General features: G+C 36.1%; 1 protein-coding gene across 2 annotated transcripts; it reads right to left on the bottom strand.

Moving 5' to 3' along the window:
* Positions 1 to 23: 23 nt before the first annotated feature.
* LOC113732057 (NAD-dependent malic enzyme, mitochondrial-like) lies at positions 24 to 17,177 on the bottom strand. Of its 2 annotated transcripts, XM_027257659.2 has the most exons (19): positions 16,616 to 17,177; positions 15,409 to 15,505; positions 14,650 to 14,768; positions 13,841 to 14,008; positions 13,470 to 13,598; positions 12,335 to 12,395; positions 11,160 to 11,263; positions 10,915 to 10,998; positions 10,129 to 10,235; positions 9,653 to 9,764; positions 8,493 to 8,606; positions 7,337 to 7,402; positions 2,792 to 2,864; positions 2,617 to 2,703; positions 1,907 to 1,961; positions 1,743 to 1,814; positions 1,188 to 1,250; positions 977 to 1,091; positions 24 to 504 (listed from the first exon to the last, which is right to left on the bottom strand). In XM_027257659.2, exons 1-19 carry the CDS (start codon positions 16,793 to 16,795, stop codon positions 430 to 432), a joined length of 1,881 nt encoding a protein of 626 aa, XP_027113460.1. In that variant the 5' UTR covers positions 16,796 to 17,177; the 3' UTR covers positions 24 to 429. The 2 variants fall into 2 exon arrangements, 1 of the variants encoding a protein (XP_027113460.1); XR_011840510.1 differs by lacking the exons at positions 24 to 504; positions 2,617 to 2,703 and having other exon boundaries at positions 976 to 1,091; positions 2,752 to 2,864; positions 16,616 to 16,933.
* Positions 17,178 to 18,127: the final 950 nt, after the last annotated feature.

The following is an 18,127-nucleotide window of genomic DNA, read 5'->3' as shown; positions in this document are numbered from 1 at the left end:
TTCTATTTACTCACCTCTAACTGTTTATACAATTCGTCATCGTTTATATCAATTCGAGAATAAAAATGGCCTTCATGTCATCATCGATTCACTTACAAGAATAGAGCAAAAAATCCGAACCAAAAGGCCTTCTTGCATCACCATCCTCATCCTCGCTATAGACTCAGAACAGGGGAAGAGTTATGGCAAAACTTGGCTCCCAAATTCTACTGTTTACAGGATCTATTGGGTTTTTTTGGGTTTTGGGAAGGGTGAAAAAATTTCCACGGAAATTGATAGATACATGCAGCTCAGAACCTAAACAAAATATATATTACAATCTCCGGAAACAGACATTGCAGGCTAAGTACCAATTGTGGTTGTGTCCAAGTAAAAATTAGAATACTTCATTCACGCTCGCCAAATTGTTCCTAGAAAGGTTGGGTGCGTTCAATCCTCTTTGTATATAAGCGTTGGGTAATCTGGACTCCACATATTGGTTTCAACATAATTTGCAATTTCTTCCTGCAAATTGGGGAGAAACATAAGTAAAGAAATCATAGTTAGTAAACGGCTGATTTTGTACAGACAAACCGTACTTGATACATATGGAAGTTCACTGGGAGACTGAATTCGACCATAGACAAAGTTGTGTAAAGAACACAACCTAATCAACTAACATGTCTCATTCACACTTTGGTTATAAAAATTCCTACAGCCACTCAGTGGCCAGAAAAAGTTATCTTAAACTCGTATTATGCTTCATATATTCAGCAAACTAGATTTTATGACTAGCTTTCGCAAGATCTCCAGTAATCATGTACAAAGACATTAATTGTACCAGCTATGATTCAATAGGTTATGCATACAAGATAGCCGTTATGAGCCATATAGAAGCTCATGTTGCCCCAAGACCTACAAGCATTTCAAGCAGGTCTGCTGTTTTAAATGTGTAGAAAAAGCAATGGTGAAGAAGATCAGCATTACTGGAAGATACCTGATTAAGTTTCCTTAGTTCATGGCTGTCCATTTCACGATATCCTTCTGCCAGATCCTCTGCTACAGCTTCCTTAATGACAGCTGCAGCTACCTCCTTGGTTATATCTCGTATCCTGCATGCAGGAATCATATCAACACTGTACCTCCCTTGATATAGGAACTACTAGCTGAAGCAAATTGCAATCTGATCACTAAAAACCTATCCTTACTTGGATATTGGAGGGTATATGATCCCGTTGAGCACCTCCTCCTCTGTCATATATGCTGCTAGACTGTAATTTTCAATTCAATGTCAGAAAGGTTATAATTCCCTATTGCCAGCAGAAAACATCTATTCTAAATTCATGCAAGTCATACATGATTCTGCCTTGTTCAAAAACTAAAATTTTCGGTCTATTCGTTATTGGCTGCTGAACAGCAAATGAGTGTCCAGATTTCCTGCCATTCTTGAATCTATGAAGAAGTATCTAGACATTATCTCTTAACAAGAAACAACAGGATTATTTTCTTTCGAATTTGTAAGCTTCGGAACCACAGTGTTCTATTACTTTAACAAAGCTTACAGATTCTCCAAATAGAAACAAGTAAACCACATAAGACGGCTGTACACATTTTGTTTCTTAAACAAAAGAAAGCACACTGTTGAATGGCCCCATTGACATGTAGGTCTAATCATTGGAATCTGTCAGTGAATTTGGATATCATGATGGTTTCAGAGGTAAACTTAATTATTTCTTAGTCCAGATAAAATATACAGGAAATACCATTCAGCAGCTGCTTGTAGCATGCCATCTGATATGATTCTAGACCCGGATAGAAGAGTACCCAGTCCTATCCTGTGAACTCAAATGCAACATTCAAGATATAGATCAAAATATAAAAGATCAGATAAACTCTTACTTTGTATGTCCAAGGTTTAGCCTCTTACCCAGGAAAAAGGTACATGTTGTTTCCTTGATTGCAGTGCCCAATACGACCGCCTCCTATTCATCGAGACATGGTTCAGAATGCATTTACAGACCAGATGTCTTGATACATACATTTAAATAAGACAGAATGAGAATAATTAAAATCCGTAGGAATTGTTTAACAGATCAACTTGCAGCTCTTTCTTTGGACACAAAATTCTTGGCCTTGGAAGAAGCATCTTCTCTTTTATTTGAACAGAGTTTCCCAAAAGGAGAAGAGCATATGCTTTCATATATGTCAAAATTTGGGAGGTTCTGACGTGTTTTCCTCCAGAAAGCTAATCAAGCAAACAGCATAAGATTTTAACACCAAGAAATTACCAGTGGAACCCAAAAAAGGTGAACTATGCAGTGTCATGGACATTAGTGAGATCTGATGTAGCTATCATGGAGTAAGATGAATGCTGTCAGATATCGATCGGAATCATGGAAATTAGTGTTCATGGGTAAACGAGGGTATGATGAGTGAGGTTGAGTTGTAGGAAAGATAGAAGACTGACAGCCTTGTGTCATTGATAATGCTAATCTGGTAGTTAATTGTATTTTTGTCATGCATCTAACTGTTAATCTTGTCTAGCTTCTTCCAGCTTAAATGGTTTTTGGATACTTAAAATTAAAAAATGAAAGAAAATCCAATGCCTAATATAAAAGCATTAGGCACAAGACATACCCAGTTCAACATTTTTAAACGGACTGCCACTTGCAAATATAATGTTGTCACCGACGATAGAATATGCTTCCTCAGGAGTGCATTCAGCTAGAAAAATTCAAAAAGTCAAAAACAAATTATAGAGGCTCTTCGTACACAATGCTCAAATCTTTTCTCTGCTTCGTGAAGAAGATACCGTTGGTAGTTGGATTTGACATTGGGAAAATAGCCGGCCTCGTAGAAGTTGAATCTTTGAGGGCTTCCAACACCTGAAGACAGAAAAGTATTTCCAATCACTTATAAATATTGTTAAAGGAAAGTCTTTTTGGATGATCCTCACGTCATCAAGCTTGCTTTGTTCTCATCAAGAGCATAAAACATATGGGAAAAGTTAAACAAATAGAAGAGTACTTACAGCTGGTATTATTTATGTGGACTAAAGCCAAGGAAAAACAGGACAAGCCTTTATTACAAAGGCAAAGCTAGTTTCGCATTGATTGAATGTAGGAAAGCAGACGAAAAAGAACCATATAGCTAACCAATTACTATACAATTGTATAGGCATTGGTTAACATAGAAGCACATGAATACAAGTAAAAGAAGATGGACATGAACCACATCAATCTCAGAAAGTTGAGAATTCTTTTGAAGTTTCAGACTGCAATACTAACTTATAGATTGCAGCAATTCTAACAAAAACACAACCCTTGACCATTAATGAGTAAATTGCAGTGCTATGTTAACTTGAATTACAAAGCAGTACCATCTTTATTGAAGTTGTCCATTGATATGGAGGAAAATATGTGTCAACAGGTATCTTGGAAGGAAAACATCTAGTCACTATATTATGAGTGACCAACTAGTATTTATAGGAATACAACCCTAACAACTATTTACAAAAATACCCTTACTAATTTATTATCTACAATAATACTTATATTCTCTTAACACTCCCCCTCAAGTTGGAGCATATATATCATAAGCATCCAACTTGTTACAAAGGTATTTCACCCTAGAGCCCCCTAAGCTCTTGGTAAACACATCAGCCAATTGATCTACAGACGGTACATGAGATGTCTTGATGACCCCGTCAAGCAATTTCTCTCGAATAAAATGACAATCAACTTCAATATGTTTTGTCCTTTCATGAAACACTGGATTAGACGCAATATGAACAGCCGCCTGATTATCACACACTAAATTCATAGGCTGTTTATGCTCAAACCCAAGTTCAAGTAACATGCTCTTCAACCAAACCAACTCACACACAGTGTGAGCCATAGCGCGGTATTCAGATTCTGCACTTGATCTGGATACAACTGTTTGCTTCTTACTCTTCCACGACACTAAATTACCACCAACGAACACACAATATCCTGTAGTCGATCTTCGATCTGAGGCAGAACCAGCCCAATCTGCATCACTATATCCTTCAATATCAGCGTGTCCATGATTTTGATACAGCAACCCTTTTCCAGGAGCACTCTTAAGATACCTGAGAATCCGTATAACAGCATCCCAATGACTAGTACGAGGGGTATCAAGAAATTGACTCACAACACTCACTGGAAACGAAATGTCAGGTCTCGTTACAGTGAGATAATTTAATTTACCCACAAGTCTTCGATATTGCTTAGGATCATCAAGTAATGCACCTTGATCTCCTGCTAATTTCACATTGGGATCCATAGGAGTATCCACAGGTCGGCAACCTAACATCCCAACTTCACTCAACATATCGAGTACATATTTCCTTTGACATAAATAAATCCCATATTTAGACCGAGCTACCTCAATACCCAGAAAATACTGTAGATGACCTAAATCCTTTGTCTGAAAGTTTGCCTGCAGATTGGATTTAAGCTTCTGGATCCCCACAACATCATCACCTGTAATCACAATGTCATCCACATAAACAACTAATAAAATTTTACCAGCATTAGAATGCCGATAAAATACAGAATGATCTACTCCACATCTTGTCAGACCGAACTCCATGACAACACTACTAAACCGGCCAAACCAAGCTCTCGGAGACTGTTTCAATCCATATAAGGATTTTTTCAAACGACAAACCAACCGCGGATTCTCCCCCTGAACAACAAATCCAGGAGGTTGTTCCATATATACCTCTTCTTCCAAATCTCCATGCAGAAATGCATTTTTCACATCCAACTGATGCAATGGCCAATTATAAGTGGCTGCCAAAGAGATAAGAAGACGAACAGAGGTAATCTTTGCAACAGGAGAAAATGTTTCTAAGTAGTCCACTCCATACACCTGAGTAAATCCTCTAGCTACCAGACGAGCCTTTAATCTATCAATAGAACCATTAGGCTGCACTTTTATAGTGTACACCCATTTACAACCAACAACAGGCTTACCTGAAGGACGAGGGACAAGATCCCAAGTACCATTTTGTTCCAAAGCAGACATCTCTTCTTGCATGGCTAATCTCCAACCAGGATGATTAAGAGCATAGGTAATAGACTTAGGAATGGAAATAGAATCAAGGGAAGCAACAAAAGAAGAATATGACATAGAGAGATGAGAATAAGAAACAAAATTAGAAATAGGATGGGAAGTACAATGTCTCTTACATTTGCGTAAAGCAATAGGAAGATCTAACTCAGAGGAGGGCGTCATACCTGGATTTGAAGAGTGAGAGTTAATTGGTGAAGTGCGTGGCATATCAGGAACTTTCTCAACCATGGAACGACGAGAGTAAACTTGAAGATGAGGACGAGATAATCGAGTTATGGAATCTGGTGGACTAGATAACTCAGGTAATAAAGGGGAAGGGACTGGTAAAACAGGAGAGGAAAAAGAGTGACACTGGTCTAACTCACAAGACATACTTTGTTTGATAAAATATGGAGTGGATTCAAAGAAAGTAACATCAGCACAAGTAAAAAATCGATTTAAAACTGGACTGTAACATCTATACCCTTTTTGCGCTCGTGCGTATCCTAAGAAAATACACTTAATAGCACGAGAATCTAATTTATCCACCCCGGGAGCAAGCTGATGAACAAAGCACACACATCCAAAAATACGAGGAGGCAATTTAAACACAGGTTCATGAGGAAAAAGAATGGAGTGAGGTAATTGACCTCCAAGAATATTAGATGGCATGCGATTAATTAAATAACATGCAGTTAGAACTGCATCACTCCAAAATTGTTTGGGCACATTCGTGTGCAACAACAATGTTCGAGCAATTTCGATTAAATGTCCAATTTTTCTTTCAGCAACTCCATTCTGTTGTGGAGTGTGAGGACAAGAGGACTGATGAATAATACCAGATTTAGTCATAAAGGTATTAAAAGGAGTGGAAAAATATTCTTTCGCATTATCACTGCGAAGTATACGTACAGGCACACCAAATTGATTTTTTATTTCTGTAACAAATGCACAAAAAATGGAATATAATTCTGAACGATCTTTCATTAAATAAAGCCATGTAACTCTGGAAAAATCATCAACAAAAACTACAAAATATTTAAAACCTAACTTTGAAGTGACTCGACTAGGACCCCAAACATCAGAATGAACTAACAAAAATGGTTCAGAAACCCGTTTATTGACTCTAGGAGCAAAAGAAACACGATGATGCTTTCCTAGCTGACAAGACTCACATTCTAACGAAGATAATTGACTCAAAGTAGGAACCAACTTTTTCAAATTTTGTAAAGACGGATGACCTAAACGACAGTGAATTTCAAGAGGAGAAACAGTAGCAGGACATGCTATCGGACCATTGAAGTGGAGAAAGTAAAGACCATTATGCTCATACCCTCCACCAATCGTCCTCTTTGTCTTCAAATCCTGAATGACAACAGAATCAGGAGAAAAAGTAACTGTGCACTGTAGAAATTTAGTGAGCTTACTAACAGACATTAAATTAAAGGGCAAATTGGGTACGTAAAGAACAGAAGACAGCGGAAGTGATGGATTAATTTCTACAGTGCCTAGGCCTTTAACTTTAGTGGTAGATCCATCAGCTAAAGTAACATGAGGAAAGGAAGTAGACTCTTGAAAATTAGAAAAAAATTTAGAGGTACCTGACATATGATCAGTAGCTCCGGAATCAATAATCCATGAGTCATTACCTTTTTGTGCTAAAGAAGCAGAGGGAAGAGATGCGTGATTTGTAGCTTGGTACTGTAGGAATTTAACATAATCTTCCTCAGATATAGTAACAGTTTTCTGTGACCCATGTGCTGAAAAACTTGATTCAACTTGGTCAGTGATAGCCGTATTAACAAACCTTTCAACCATAGCGAATAGCACGTCAAACGAAAAAACGGGTCAAAACTTGAGCCGTGAACAGTAACGGCATAAACAGTAACGCGTGAACAGTAACGCGTGAACAGTACGCGTGTACAGTGCCGCGATGAACAGTGCGGCGTGAACAGTGATTTTGCTAGATGTTTAACCCTAACCCTAGGACTTTTGCTCTGATACCATGTCAACAGGTATCTTGGAAGGAAAACATCTAGTCACTATATTATGAGTGACCAACTAGTATTTATAGGAATACAACCCTAACAACTATTTACAAAAATACCCTTACTAATTTATTATCTACAATAATACTTATATTCTCTTAACAATATGGTTTATGACAGAAGAGAAAAATTTATCGGCCACTTCCAACTTAATATCTAAGTCAGCACTCAACTTCAGTTTCTCATACAGAGGAAAAACTCTCTATATTGATTATGCAACAAAGGCATACCTCTTTAGAGAACAGGCCCCCAACAGCAGATAAACCAAGAAGTACATCTGGCTTAACTTGACGGACCTGTTAGTAATAAAATGAAGCTCATGACCAAAATCACATGCCAATAAAGGAAACCTGAAGATGTAATTTCACAATTAAAAAATGTTAACGCTTAGATCACATAGCAAAGTAGATTTGACTCGAATCCTGGACCCGATATTAAATTATGCTGTCATATGAACAGGTAAAGTGGGTGTTAACAAATGCTTGCAAGTTCGCTGATCTTCTTTTTTTAAGCGCCTAGCTGTGATATCCTACAACAAACAATTTTGAAAGATGTGCAGCTTAAATTCCCAAACAAATTAACAGAAAACTCAGAAGGAAAGGGAGAAAAGGGGAAGGGGAAGAGAGAGAGGGAGAGAGAGAAAGCTTTGGAATTCAAATTGCAGGCTGAACACAGATGGTGGTTTATTCATATTAACAGCAGTCAGAGGTCCATAAAACGCACACACACACACACACAAAAGAACTACATTGAGTTACTAAAATTTGGAAATTTTAATATGAATAAATTATAGCATGTTGACATGAAGCAAATTAGTGTTTCATTCATGAGCACATGTAACACACACAACTTTGCAGAAAAGAAGTCTTACAAGTATAGGTCATTAATAATTGGTTGTCATGATCTTCCTGGCATGTATTCAAGGGCTAAAATAAACTGCAGCAGTTATTTATTTTTATCATAAACATCCCATGACTCCCCAAAGTATAGGGGAATAAAGTAACCATGAGACAACAACCATCTGCATAATTTTCCAACTATTCTAGCCAAACTCACTCGTGAAATCCTTCAAGAAACAGAATGAAGGCCATACAGGCAGTTCTCATCTTAAATATTTTTGCTCTCTCAGATTAGTTTCATTGAGTATTTAATTATCAAACCTAGACACGTGGGATGTTTGAGAAACTTAGTTTGCACATTCAAATACATACTTGTGTTAGTAGAATTTGATTTCTTAGATATACTGCAAATAGAAGAAGGCAGTGCATAGCTTAGGGAAGTCCTTGAGTAACAACATGGAAACCAATCGATTGTAAAAGCAGAAAAAATGTAAAGATTTGCAATATTAAGCATTCACATCTGTGAAAGGTCAAAACATTCACTGACCACTTCTGCAAGACTTGCTCCTTCCTTAAGCCCTTGACGGTCAGCTTCTTTTACCTTCCATGCAAATCGGCGAGCCTCTGGATCAATACTGTCACGTGCCTCAGTTAACAGTCCCTAAACTCACAAAATGGATGTGTAAACTATTTAGTCATATCTTTCAGTGCTTCGAAATAGTAGAAGTCAACATCAACTTCATTTACGAATCGTTCACAACATGATACTGTTCAGTATGAACATGCAACTATTCCAAATAAAGACAGCTGATAACTTGTACAGATCCTGATAAAGAGCAAAACTAATAAGTTGAACCATGCAAATGTTGTTCCGCGCAAATCAATGCTACCTACAAAAATACTACCTTCAAAACCAAAATAAACAGCCAACTGTTCCAACTATCAGGTTGCTAAAAAAGCAGTATAATCAATGAAACAATTCTTTGTATTTAGTAAAAAAAGTCGCATGAGAGCAGTCAACATGATAGAAGGGCTACAAAAGTTGTAGTAGAATGCCAATTATTCACAGTCTGAGTAGTATTAGTGGTTCTTTGCATTGACTCCATCCAAAATAAAACCGCAATCTCAGACGGGAATTCTTAACTTCTGATGTAGAAAATGAGAACATTATACCTCAGACCAAGTCCCACCCGATTCTAGACCATGACCAGCTGGGATTTGTCCAAATTTGCGGTGAATCATCAAGTAAAAGCCAAGACAGGTTAATGCAGTAAATATGACACATTCTTTTTTAAAATGACTTTGGATTTAATAATACTTTGATTTTCCAATACAGAATCCAAAAGCTTTAGATAACACCCTTTACCTAAGTAGTAGTACAGAAACTGACGCGTGATTTTTCATAAAAGATAAGGTATAAGTAGGATAATCCATTGAACTTATAGATGATGTAATTAACCTTTTAATCACTTTTGGACACTAAGAACATGTTCTATATAATCTGTAATTCAAAACAGATTTTTCAAGCAGCCTCTCCAGCAAAACTGAGAGCTGGGTAAATTAAATTAGTTACTTCATTAGAATAGAACATTGTAATAGAAAGCAATCTCCCCACATTAAGAAAGTGTATTGTAACTTAAAATCAGAAGGATTGATCAAACATTAGCAGACACTGAGAAGAACAGAGCATTGAATGAGATTACTCACATTGGCGTCAACCACCCAAAATTGACTCCTAGCACTTTCAAAAGCAACTTCAGTGTTTCCTAACATTCTTGCCATGGTCTTCCTAGCAGCATTAAGAACTCCTATTCCTGCACTGCATTCATAGAAAACAATTCAGGCATACTTAACAATGTTTACCCTAGCGTGCTATATTTCCTGGACTAATATCCTCCTCCCTAGGAAAAGTTCTTGGTCTGCATATTTGACTTCATCACACTACATTCCCTAAAATGACAATCCATGCTATAGTTAACCAACTAAATATGCAAGTCCGAAACTGTATATATCCTTGTACAAATGAACAGGGAGAACAATGAATAGCAAAACAGCATATGTGAACTACAATGTTATCAAGGCATGACTCAACCTCCCTCTACCAAGGCATGAAAGAGAAAGAAAAGAAACAAAAAGAAAGGAAGACAAAGAAAAGGAAACTGAAAATTACTAGAAAACCTCACCTTCCAGCACCAGCAACTACAATCTTCATCTTAGGAAAATCAATCATTGGCCTCCCTTGTGCTCTTACAGCCCCTAAAAGACCAGCAATTGCAACTCCAGCTGTACCCTGTAAGTGATTGAGATTTTTCACGTCCATGCAATTTACTTTGATGTTCAATGCACCTTAGACAACTTTTGATGTGCAACTGATCTCATTCACTAGCATTAGGCCAAATCCCAAATCATATACTATTTCCAACGTCAGCTATGTTTTAGCCAATCAAGTATACCCAGTAATAAAAAACTTTTGCTAAAGGAAGTGATAGAAGTCAGTTAATAGAGTACTTGGATCAAGCAACTTCACAAATTTAGATTTCTGATACTCTAAAGAAATCTGGAAACTCAAGTCTATGATAGGTTCACAGTTGAAAAATCAATCAACAAACCCAACTCAAAGGGCATTCTATCTCAGAGAGACTTCCACTTGGCATCTGGTATGTAAATTTACCCTTTCATCACCTACACATTTCCCCTTTCCCAGACCACCATTATTCATTTCTAATGTCCAACTTCTCCTTGGCTCATGTTTCTCCTTTCAGAAAGCTGGTAATGAATTAAGGGGAGCTTCATCTTTTCCTTTTTTTTTCCTTCTCAACAAATAATGCCTGCAATATATCTCAAGGTCCTGAATTGTGTTGTTCTACCATGTAAATCATATTTTCTTCTGCAGTACAATGCTATTATCCTTTGTACAAACATACATTTTTAGTTAGTATGCCATGTCATATTAGTCAGAGAAATTTTACCTGAACATCATCATTGAACATTCTGTAATCGTTCCTGTAACGCTGCAACAGCTTAAAGGCCCACTTGCTTTGAAAATCTTCAAACTGCAACAATGCAAAATGCTTTCAACATTTTGTTAAGAGCAAGGGAAAATGATGACAATGGCAACAAAAATCTTGACATCCTCATTTCTTGTAAGAGCTCAACATGAAGATCCTCAACATTTGGTTAAATCAATATAACTACAACAAACTTGATGAAATACCTGCACAATGACGTGGGGCCAACGAGTGAAGACAGCATTCATGAATTCATCTATGACTGCAAGGTATTCATCTCCTTCAAGGCGATGCTGCTGTATTCCCAAGTCTATAGACATGAAATGTAACACATATTGACCAAAAAGTCACGAAAAAAAAGGGCAAATAGGTGAACCCCTAGCTCCACATTACTGGATTCAAGACATGAAATGACTTAGAGGAAATTACAAGATTTGAAGAAAGAACTTGTAGGATACAGTTATGAAAGATGGACTTTCAACCTTGATTAAGATTATAATAAATATACTCTTCTACAGAAAGCAGACATCAATAACTTAATCTGAACATCCACATTAGAGCAGCCTTAATAGCAGCACAAAAATTAAGCAATCAAAATGGCATCATGAAAACAGGTAGACTGGATTGCACAGTGCAGTTTGAGCAAGAAAACCATGCTAAGCAATAAGGGAAAGAGAAAAATGTAAGAAGCATGGCAAGTTAGCTAATTGGTTACTTTGTAAGTATCATAGAGATCTCAATTTGGCCGTTGCTATATCAAAAACTGCATTTTGACAGTTTTATGTCCCCATTGTGTACCCATTTAGTCCTTAATCTCAAATTAACAATAAAAAAGCAACTTCTAATAATTGTGGAAGCTCACAAATTACTATACTGATGGCTATATAACAACAAAAACCAAGGATAAAACCTATTTATATCAAGAGCTGAGGTACGATTTATGATCCACTGACACAGTTAAAACAATGCATGTATTATTGTAAGCATGCAAAACCATATAGAATTCTTTTATAAGAAAAGAACCTTGTTGGATGCTCCAATCTAGACTCAGCATTTAAAGAAACTCAGAAACTCTAAGGATTATCAATGGAGCAATGTAAAAAGTTCATGCTCAAAACACATATAACTGAAGTCTTTAGAAATTTGTATTGTATCCAGTAAAGCTCTATAGACTAACACAAATATGGCTTAAGCTTCATGGATCACCACCTTTTAACGATAGGAAAGCTACTCTTAATCTTTTCTAGAGATAATGACAAAATCACTAATCCAAGTTCCTTTTGGTTCCAATGTTCCAAGAGTCACACAAAGTGAAAAGGGTCACAAGCAATAAAATAATGGACAGTAGCTTAATCCAAATGTAGGAGAAGAACACACTTACACAAAGGATCATGAAGAAGCTTCTCATTGTTAGTTCCTACATCAATCATAACTGGAAGCACCTATAGGGGGTCAAATAGAAGCACATGTAAGTATTGGTCAACTTGCGAATATATAACATGAACTTCAGTTTACAGCATAAACTAGAGCAAAAGTTGAAAATTTCAGGAAACAACACAAGATGGTCAACGAACTCTCTCCTAAAGGCATTTGATGGCGTGTGAAAGGCAACTCCAGCAAAAGTGCAGACAATGAATTTGAGAAGACCAAGGATAAGATTGAAGAAAGTCAGCATAAAACTGATACAGAAGTCTTAAAGTCACTACTCTCTTGATTTAATTCTAGACATTCAGCAGTTATAATCTCATTGCTAATGTCATATTTCACCTTTTTTGCTACAGCAAAATTAGAGCTGCACTAAATTTTGTTTCTTTTATACTATTACCTTTAAATGAGTCTTGAAAAGATGTTAGATTACTTTATGTGGGGCACATGTAAAAATTTTTTAATCTACAATATAGTGAGCGCATAACAATCCTGTTATGTGGGTAGGCACATCTGCGTCACTCCAACTACACCAAAACGAGTCCGAAGTTTCATTCCGCCAATACATGAAATGAGACCTCAAGGCAACCATTTCCTCAAATCAAAATGACTAGTTATCATTGGGCATGAGGGCAAGCTGGAATAACTCAAAAGCAACATTGTGGCATTTTAATAAAAGGTAGGAGTTCCTATAAGTGAGTTTAATATCCAAAAGAGGGAGTGGCATAAACTTTAGAATAGTCAAGACAAAAAAAAAATTGAGCTTCTATATGAGTAGGCTATACAGCAGGTGAATACCCTCTTGTTTGCTCGTAAGATTTCAGCATTAAGATTTGAAGTTCCTGTTCAAGTAATGCAAAACCTTCTTTAACATTATGAGAGAATTTTAAAAAACTAAACTGTTTACTCTATTGCTCGTCATGACACTTTTTCCATTTGTTATGTCAATGAGTCCTAGTCATGAAATCTTAAAAGCTTATCCAACAACAGAATGAAGAAATAGCAGCAGCATCATGTCCCAATTCATTTGATAATCCACAAATCCAATGCAGTCATCAAATACAGCTGGATACATAAGAGTAAGAAAATACTCTCTGAGGGTTTATTCCAGCAGCAGCAACATAAAGATCCAGCTTCCCTATTGCAATTGCAATTCCCTGAACTCCAAGATCTCCAAGACCTAAAATCCTGCTTCCATCAGTGACAACAATCATATCAACCTGCAGCAAAAGATCACACATCAGTACATTTTAACTTTTACTTAAACTAAATCACAAACAAGATTTTACTGAAAACTACATGAGCAAAGTTTCACAAAATACTACTGAAGCTTCATAATTCCTGAATTTGGTCCACTAATTTCAAGGTTTACAAAATATTGGTAATGGCAATTCAACAAAATAAATTCATGCCAGAATATAAAAACTTCCCAATGGATTAGATATCCAGAAGTGCTACAAACCTGGTCAGAAGGCCAATTATATACCATTGACATCATTTCTCCACGATCTTCTGAACTGAAGTACATTCCTCTTGGTCGTCTAAATAATCCACTATACTTCTGGCACACCAGACCTACAGTAGGGGTGTAAACTACAGGTGCATATTCCTCAATGTTGTCAATTAAAACCTGTCAACATCATTTAAAATCTCTGGTTCAACATGTGCAGCATTGAAATGAGCTACGAATATGAATCCAAATTGCCTCTGGAAAATTCAAATGTCAACAATCAGCAAAATGCCTTGGCACAACAGAAAATGGAAAATTATAGTAGAGAAATTGCATAATTCCAAGTGAAGAAGGTTTGTGAAAGCTCCAATCATATATGTCCAGCACAAAACCAAGAAAGAGCTAGTCATCAGCCAAAACTAAGTTGTCACTATGACACAGCTGTTACAATTGCAATTAAAATAGATGCTGTTGGAGTTGAATTGTTGATTCAAGCTATTGCACGTGGCAAAGATTTCACACTTGATTAGATGAGCAAACAGGTCCTAATAAAAAAAGATATGCTCAAAGAAAAGAAAACAAGAAAAAAAGGAAATTCCAGAGTGTACAACTGCTCTGGTTTTCCTTTATTACCAATATTTGCCATCTCTATATCCTCATACGTTTTGAATTTATTGAAATACCTAGATTTAAAGTATATCTTGGATAAAATTCAACTCTAACAGATCAAACCAACAAGTCGAGTCCAGAGTTAGTAACCTCGCATCTTATTTGAAAAAATTCAAGCAAGATAAATAGAAAGCAGTACTATAAGCACCAACCTTGTAATACATAGTCTCATTTCTGTCATGCAAGCGGTTGAGAATGCGCCACTTGGCCAAAGCATTTGGATCAAATGGTCCATCTCTAGCATTGACTTGAAGTCTTTTGAGGTCAGCCACTGTTGTCCAAGAAGAAATCAGAAATAATACAAGCCTAGATAATTATTTATTATAAGGCAACATTAAAAAAATTAAGCATCTTTATCTCAATTTTAAAACCTAAAACAAGATAAAGCTCTATTAAGTTAGAGAAGCAACTAAAAATCTAGGAGAGACAACCATAAAAAACAACACTTTTCACTTTTCAGCAACACAATAGAAGTTTCAGAATCTACTGGATATCCGAGAATGTTAAAATGCAAAGGGGTAACAACTTATAATACAGAACTTGTCTGATTTTGAAAGGTCAAGTGACTTTACGTGGCATAAAAAATGCTGGTAGCCTAAAAGGAAGTCAAATTCTCACTAGGATGGCTAAAGCATATTGAGACTAAATAACAAAATTTAATAACAAATATTAAAAGAACCATAGCCCTCTGTTTTGTAATATCTGATCCTAAACTACCTAAGTTGAAAACCGACTTTCTTCTTGCCTGAAACTTAAAGTTCAAGAACATCTCAATCTTAACAACTGAGTAATTAATCTGATTTACTTAGTTCCCACGAATTTTCTACACAAAACTAATCAATTACTTCCTGTTGGGATGGAAATCCTGTATTATCCATTTGCATATGAAATATCACTCGATTAAGACTTACTGAAGCGCTGAATTTGCTGTTCAGAAGACATAACAGTTGGAGGCAAAAGCCCACGAAGGTTAAGGCGATCACGTTCTGTCATTGAGAATGCTGTTCCCTAGCATTTGAAACACGACTATGTAAGAAGCTAAAACTATGCACTCTTTACTCACTTCAGAATTCAAAGAGCATAAACTCCCAGATCTAAAGCAAGGAATTAATTCTTCATACACCTTGAGAAAATCAAACCTTGGACCACGAAGAGCCACATCTTGTATTCAACAACATGCAACTATTGAAGACTTGAACCATGTACAAGTGTCAAGAGACATTCTATGTTAAATAAGAGTCTGTAGAGGATCATAATAGAAATGAGAAATGTGCATCATATCTCTACTCCATATGAAATTGGAGCACTAGTATGTCTTCCAATGTGTTAAAACCAACAACTGAACAACTGGTTTGAGTTCCCTTCCCATTTTTCAAGCAACTTTCTTCCTACTCCGAGTCACTTCTCATGGTTCAAGAGTTTCCGATGCAATTATAAACATTAATAAAGGCTTTCCAAACCCAAAGATTTGTCAAAATTTACTTGCCAACAAATCTCATTTGCCCAAGATTACCACATTTTAAGATAAATATTATACTTCCACAAGGACAACTCAATTAAGAATTATAACTCAAGAGTTCAGTTAGCATTCAGCAATTCATGCTATTATGTAAACTTTAGATAACCATTTGACAGATGTAACTCATCGTAAAAGCTCCTTTTCCCTACTTTCGAAAGGACAATCCAAAACTAAGACTTTGCTCGGAATTTTGAGTAAGCATCTAGCCAAGTATAAAAACTTCAAATAAGCCAATGGCAGTATACTCCAATATACCCCAAAGAGGGGAAAAAAGATGGCCAAGCTAGAGTTGAGTCATGCACAATTGAGTTATGGAGATTCTTTCGTGCAAGTGTACAACCACTTCTACTGTTGAAGCATATCCTTACAATCTGCAACTGCTCACAGTCTTCGGCTGCTGCCAGAAGCTCATTCTCAATCCAGCAAATCATAAATAATTGAAGCACACGAAGGTCGAAAAATTCAAATGTTTCTCAGCATAGTTAAGCATTTATAAATAAAGCTCTTAGCTTCACAACTAGAATCACTAGTAAATCTGCGAAAATTAAGAAACAAACCAAGAGAAAAAAAAGCAAAACAGATAAGATCCTTCGTCTAACCTTGTTGAACCATGGATCGTGAAGAATGTCGAGACTGCGTTTATGAACAAGGGTCGGACGATGCCCTTCCGTCGTGGTAAAAGATCTACACACGTTCTTCGAATTTACCGCGATAACATTTTGTTGCAAACGCTTCAACAGCGTTGATGATAACCTCAATTTACGCGAAAAGTTCGACATTTTCGATCAGAAAACCAAGCTAAAACTACGTGTGCAAGGTCTTAAACCCTAATTCCGGTCCGTGGAAAGTTGGAAATTTACGACAGCGGTCTAGAAGAAGAAATATGAGCAGAAAACGAGTGTCAGAAAGAAAGTTTGAGCTCTGAAGAGTGGTGTGGCTCTGACGAGCTCGGCTGCCCCGCAGTGGGGTGTTGTACGCTGTGCCTGAATCGTTGGACACTTTACAGGGGATTTGATTTGATTTTTTTTTGTCGTTGAATTGTTAGGGAATGAAGTCAACGGACGCGCATTGTCGTCATTGGTCAGTCACTTTGGTTGTTCGAGCCGCGCGACAGCGGACCGCGAGCAGGATCGCGAACTTGATCAACACCGAATATGAATCGGATTGGAGCTCGCCAAGTTGAGGTCAAATTCAAACTCGAATTTAAAGGGACTTAATTCGTTAATTCGCAAATAGATTCAATTATAAATATATATATATTTTTTAAAATATTAAAATTATATATATATTTTTAATAATTTATTATTTATTTTGAAAAATTACAATTTGTTATTCTTTTTTTAAAAATAAAATAATTATTTTTTATTTATTTATGCTCAAGCTCGAGATTGATAAATTTAAATTGAGAATCGATTCGATTTGGCTAAAATTCGATTTGACTCGACTTGTTTCTAGCCCTAGATTGAGGTAACTAATTTCGCAATTGATAGGAATATTTTACAAGCACAAGTTAAAAAAAAAAGTTTTCACAAGCACAGTCAAATTGCTAAACAAAGATAAACCATTTTTTACTAGATTTTTTTCAATCTTTTAGTTCTTTTTAGACCACGGATAATTTACGGAAAAAAGGAGCATTTGAAGACTAGTTAGTAAATGCTCTTATTATACCTGTATAATACATGTTAATATGTATAAATAAAAAAATTTATATTTTATATATTTTAAAATTATTCTGGAATCCAAATATTCATACTTTTTAATTAATCGTATAAAACACGTAATAAACTTTTGACGTATTATACTTCACGAATTATTCTTCACAAATAATTTTGAAAAAAAATTTAAAAATTTGAATAAGATCAATGACCTATCTTCTAATTTTAATTGTATTTTTAGTTTCACAACTTTCAAATATATTCGTACACAAATTTATATGTCTAATTTTGTGAATACTTCTTTTTGCGCCAAATTTTTAATCGTACTTTTCTAAAAAAAAATTCTTATCATATTTTGTATCATACTTGTCTTGTGCTTTTATTAACAGTGGTTTGCAGTCATAACAAGTGAAGATGACACTTTTTTTTTGGGTTACAAATGCTCATGTGGTTAAA

The sequence above is a fragment of the Coffea arabica genome, chromosome 2e (assembly GCF_036785885.1).
Source record: "Coffea arabica cultivar ET-39 chromosome 2e, Coffea Arabica ET-39 HiFi, whole genome shotgun sequence".
NCBI classification, from domain to species: domain Eukaryota; kingdom Viridiplantae; phylum Streptophyta; class Magnoliopsida; order Gentianales; family Rubiaceae; genus Coffea; species Coffea arabica.
Note: the sequence above shows the minus strand (reverse complement) of the source record. Positions and strands in the feature narration are given on the sequence as shown.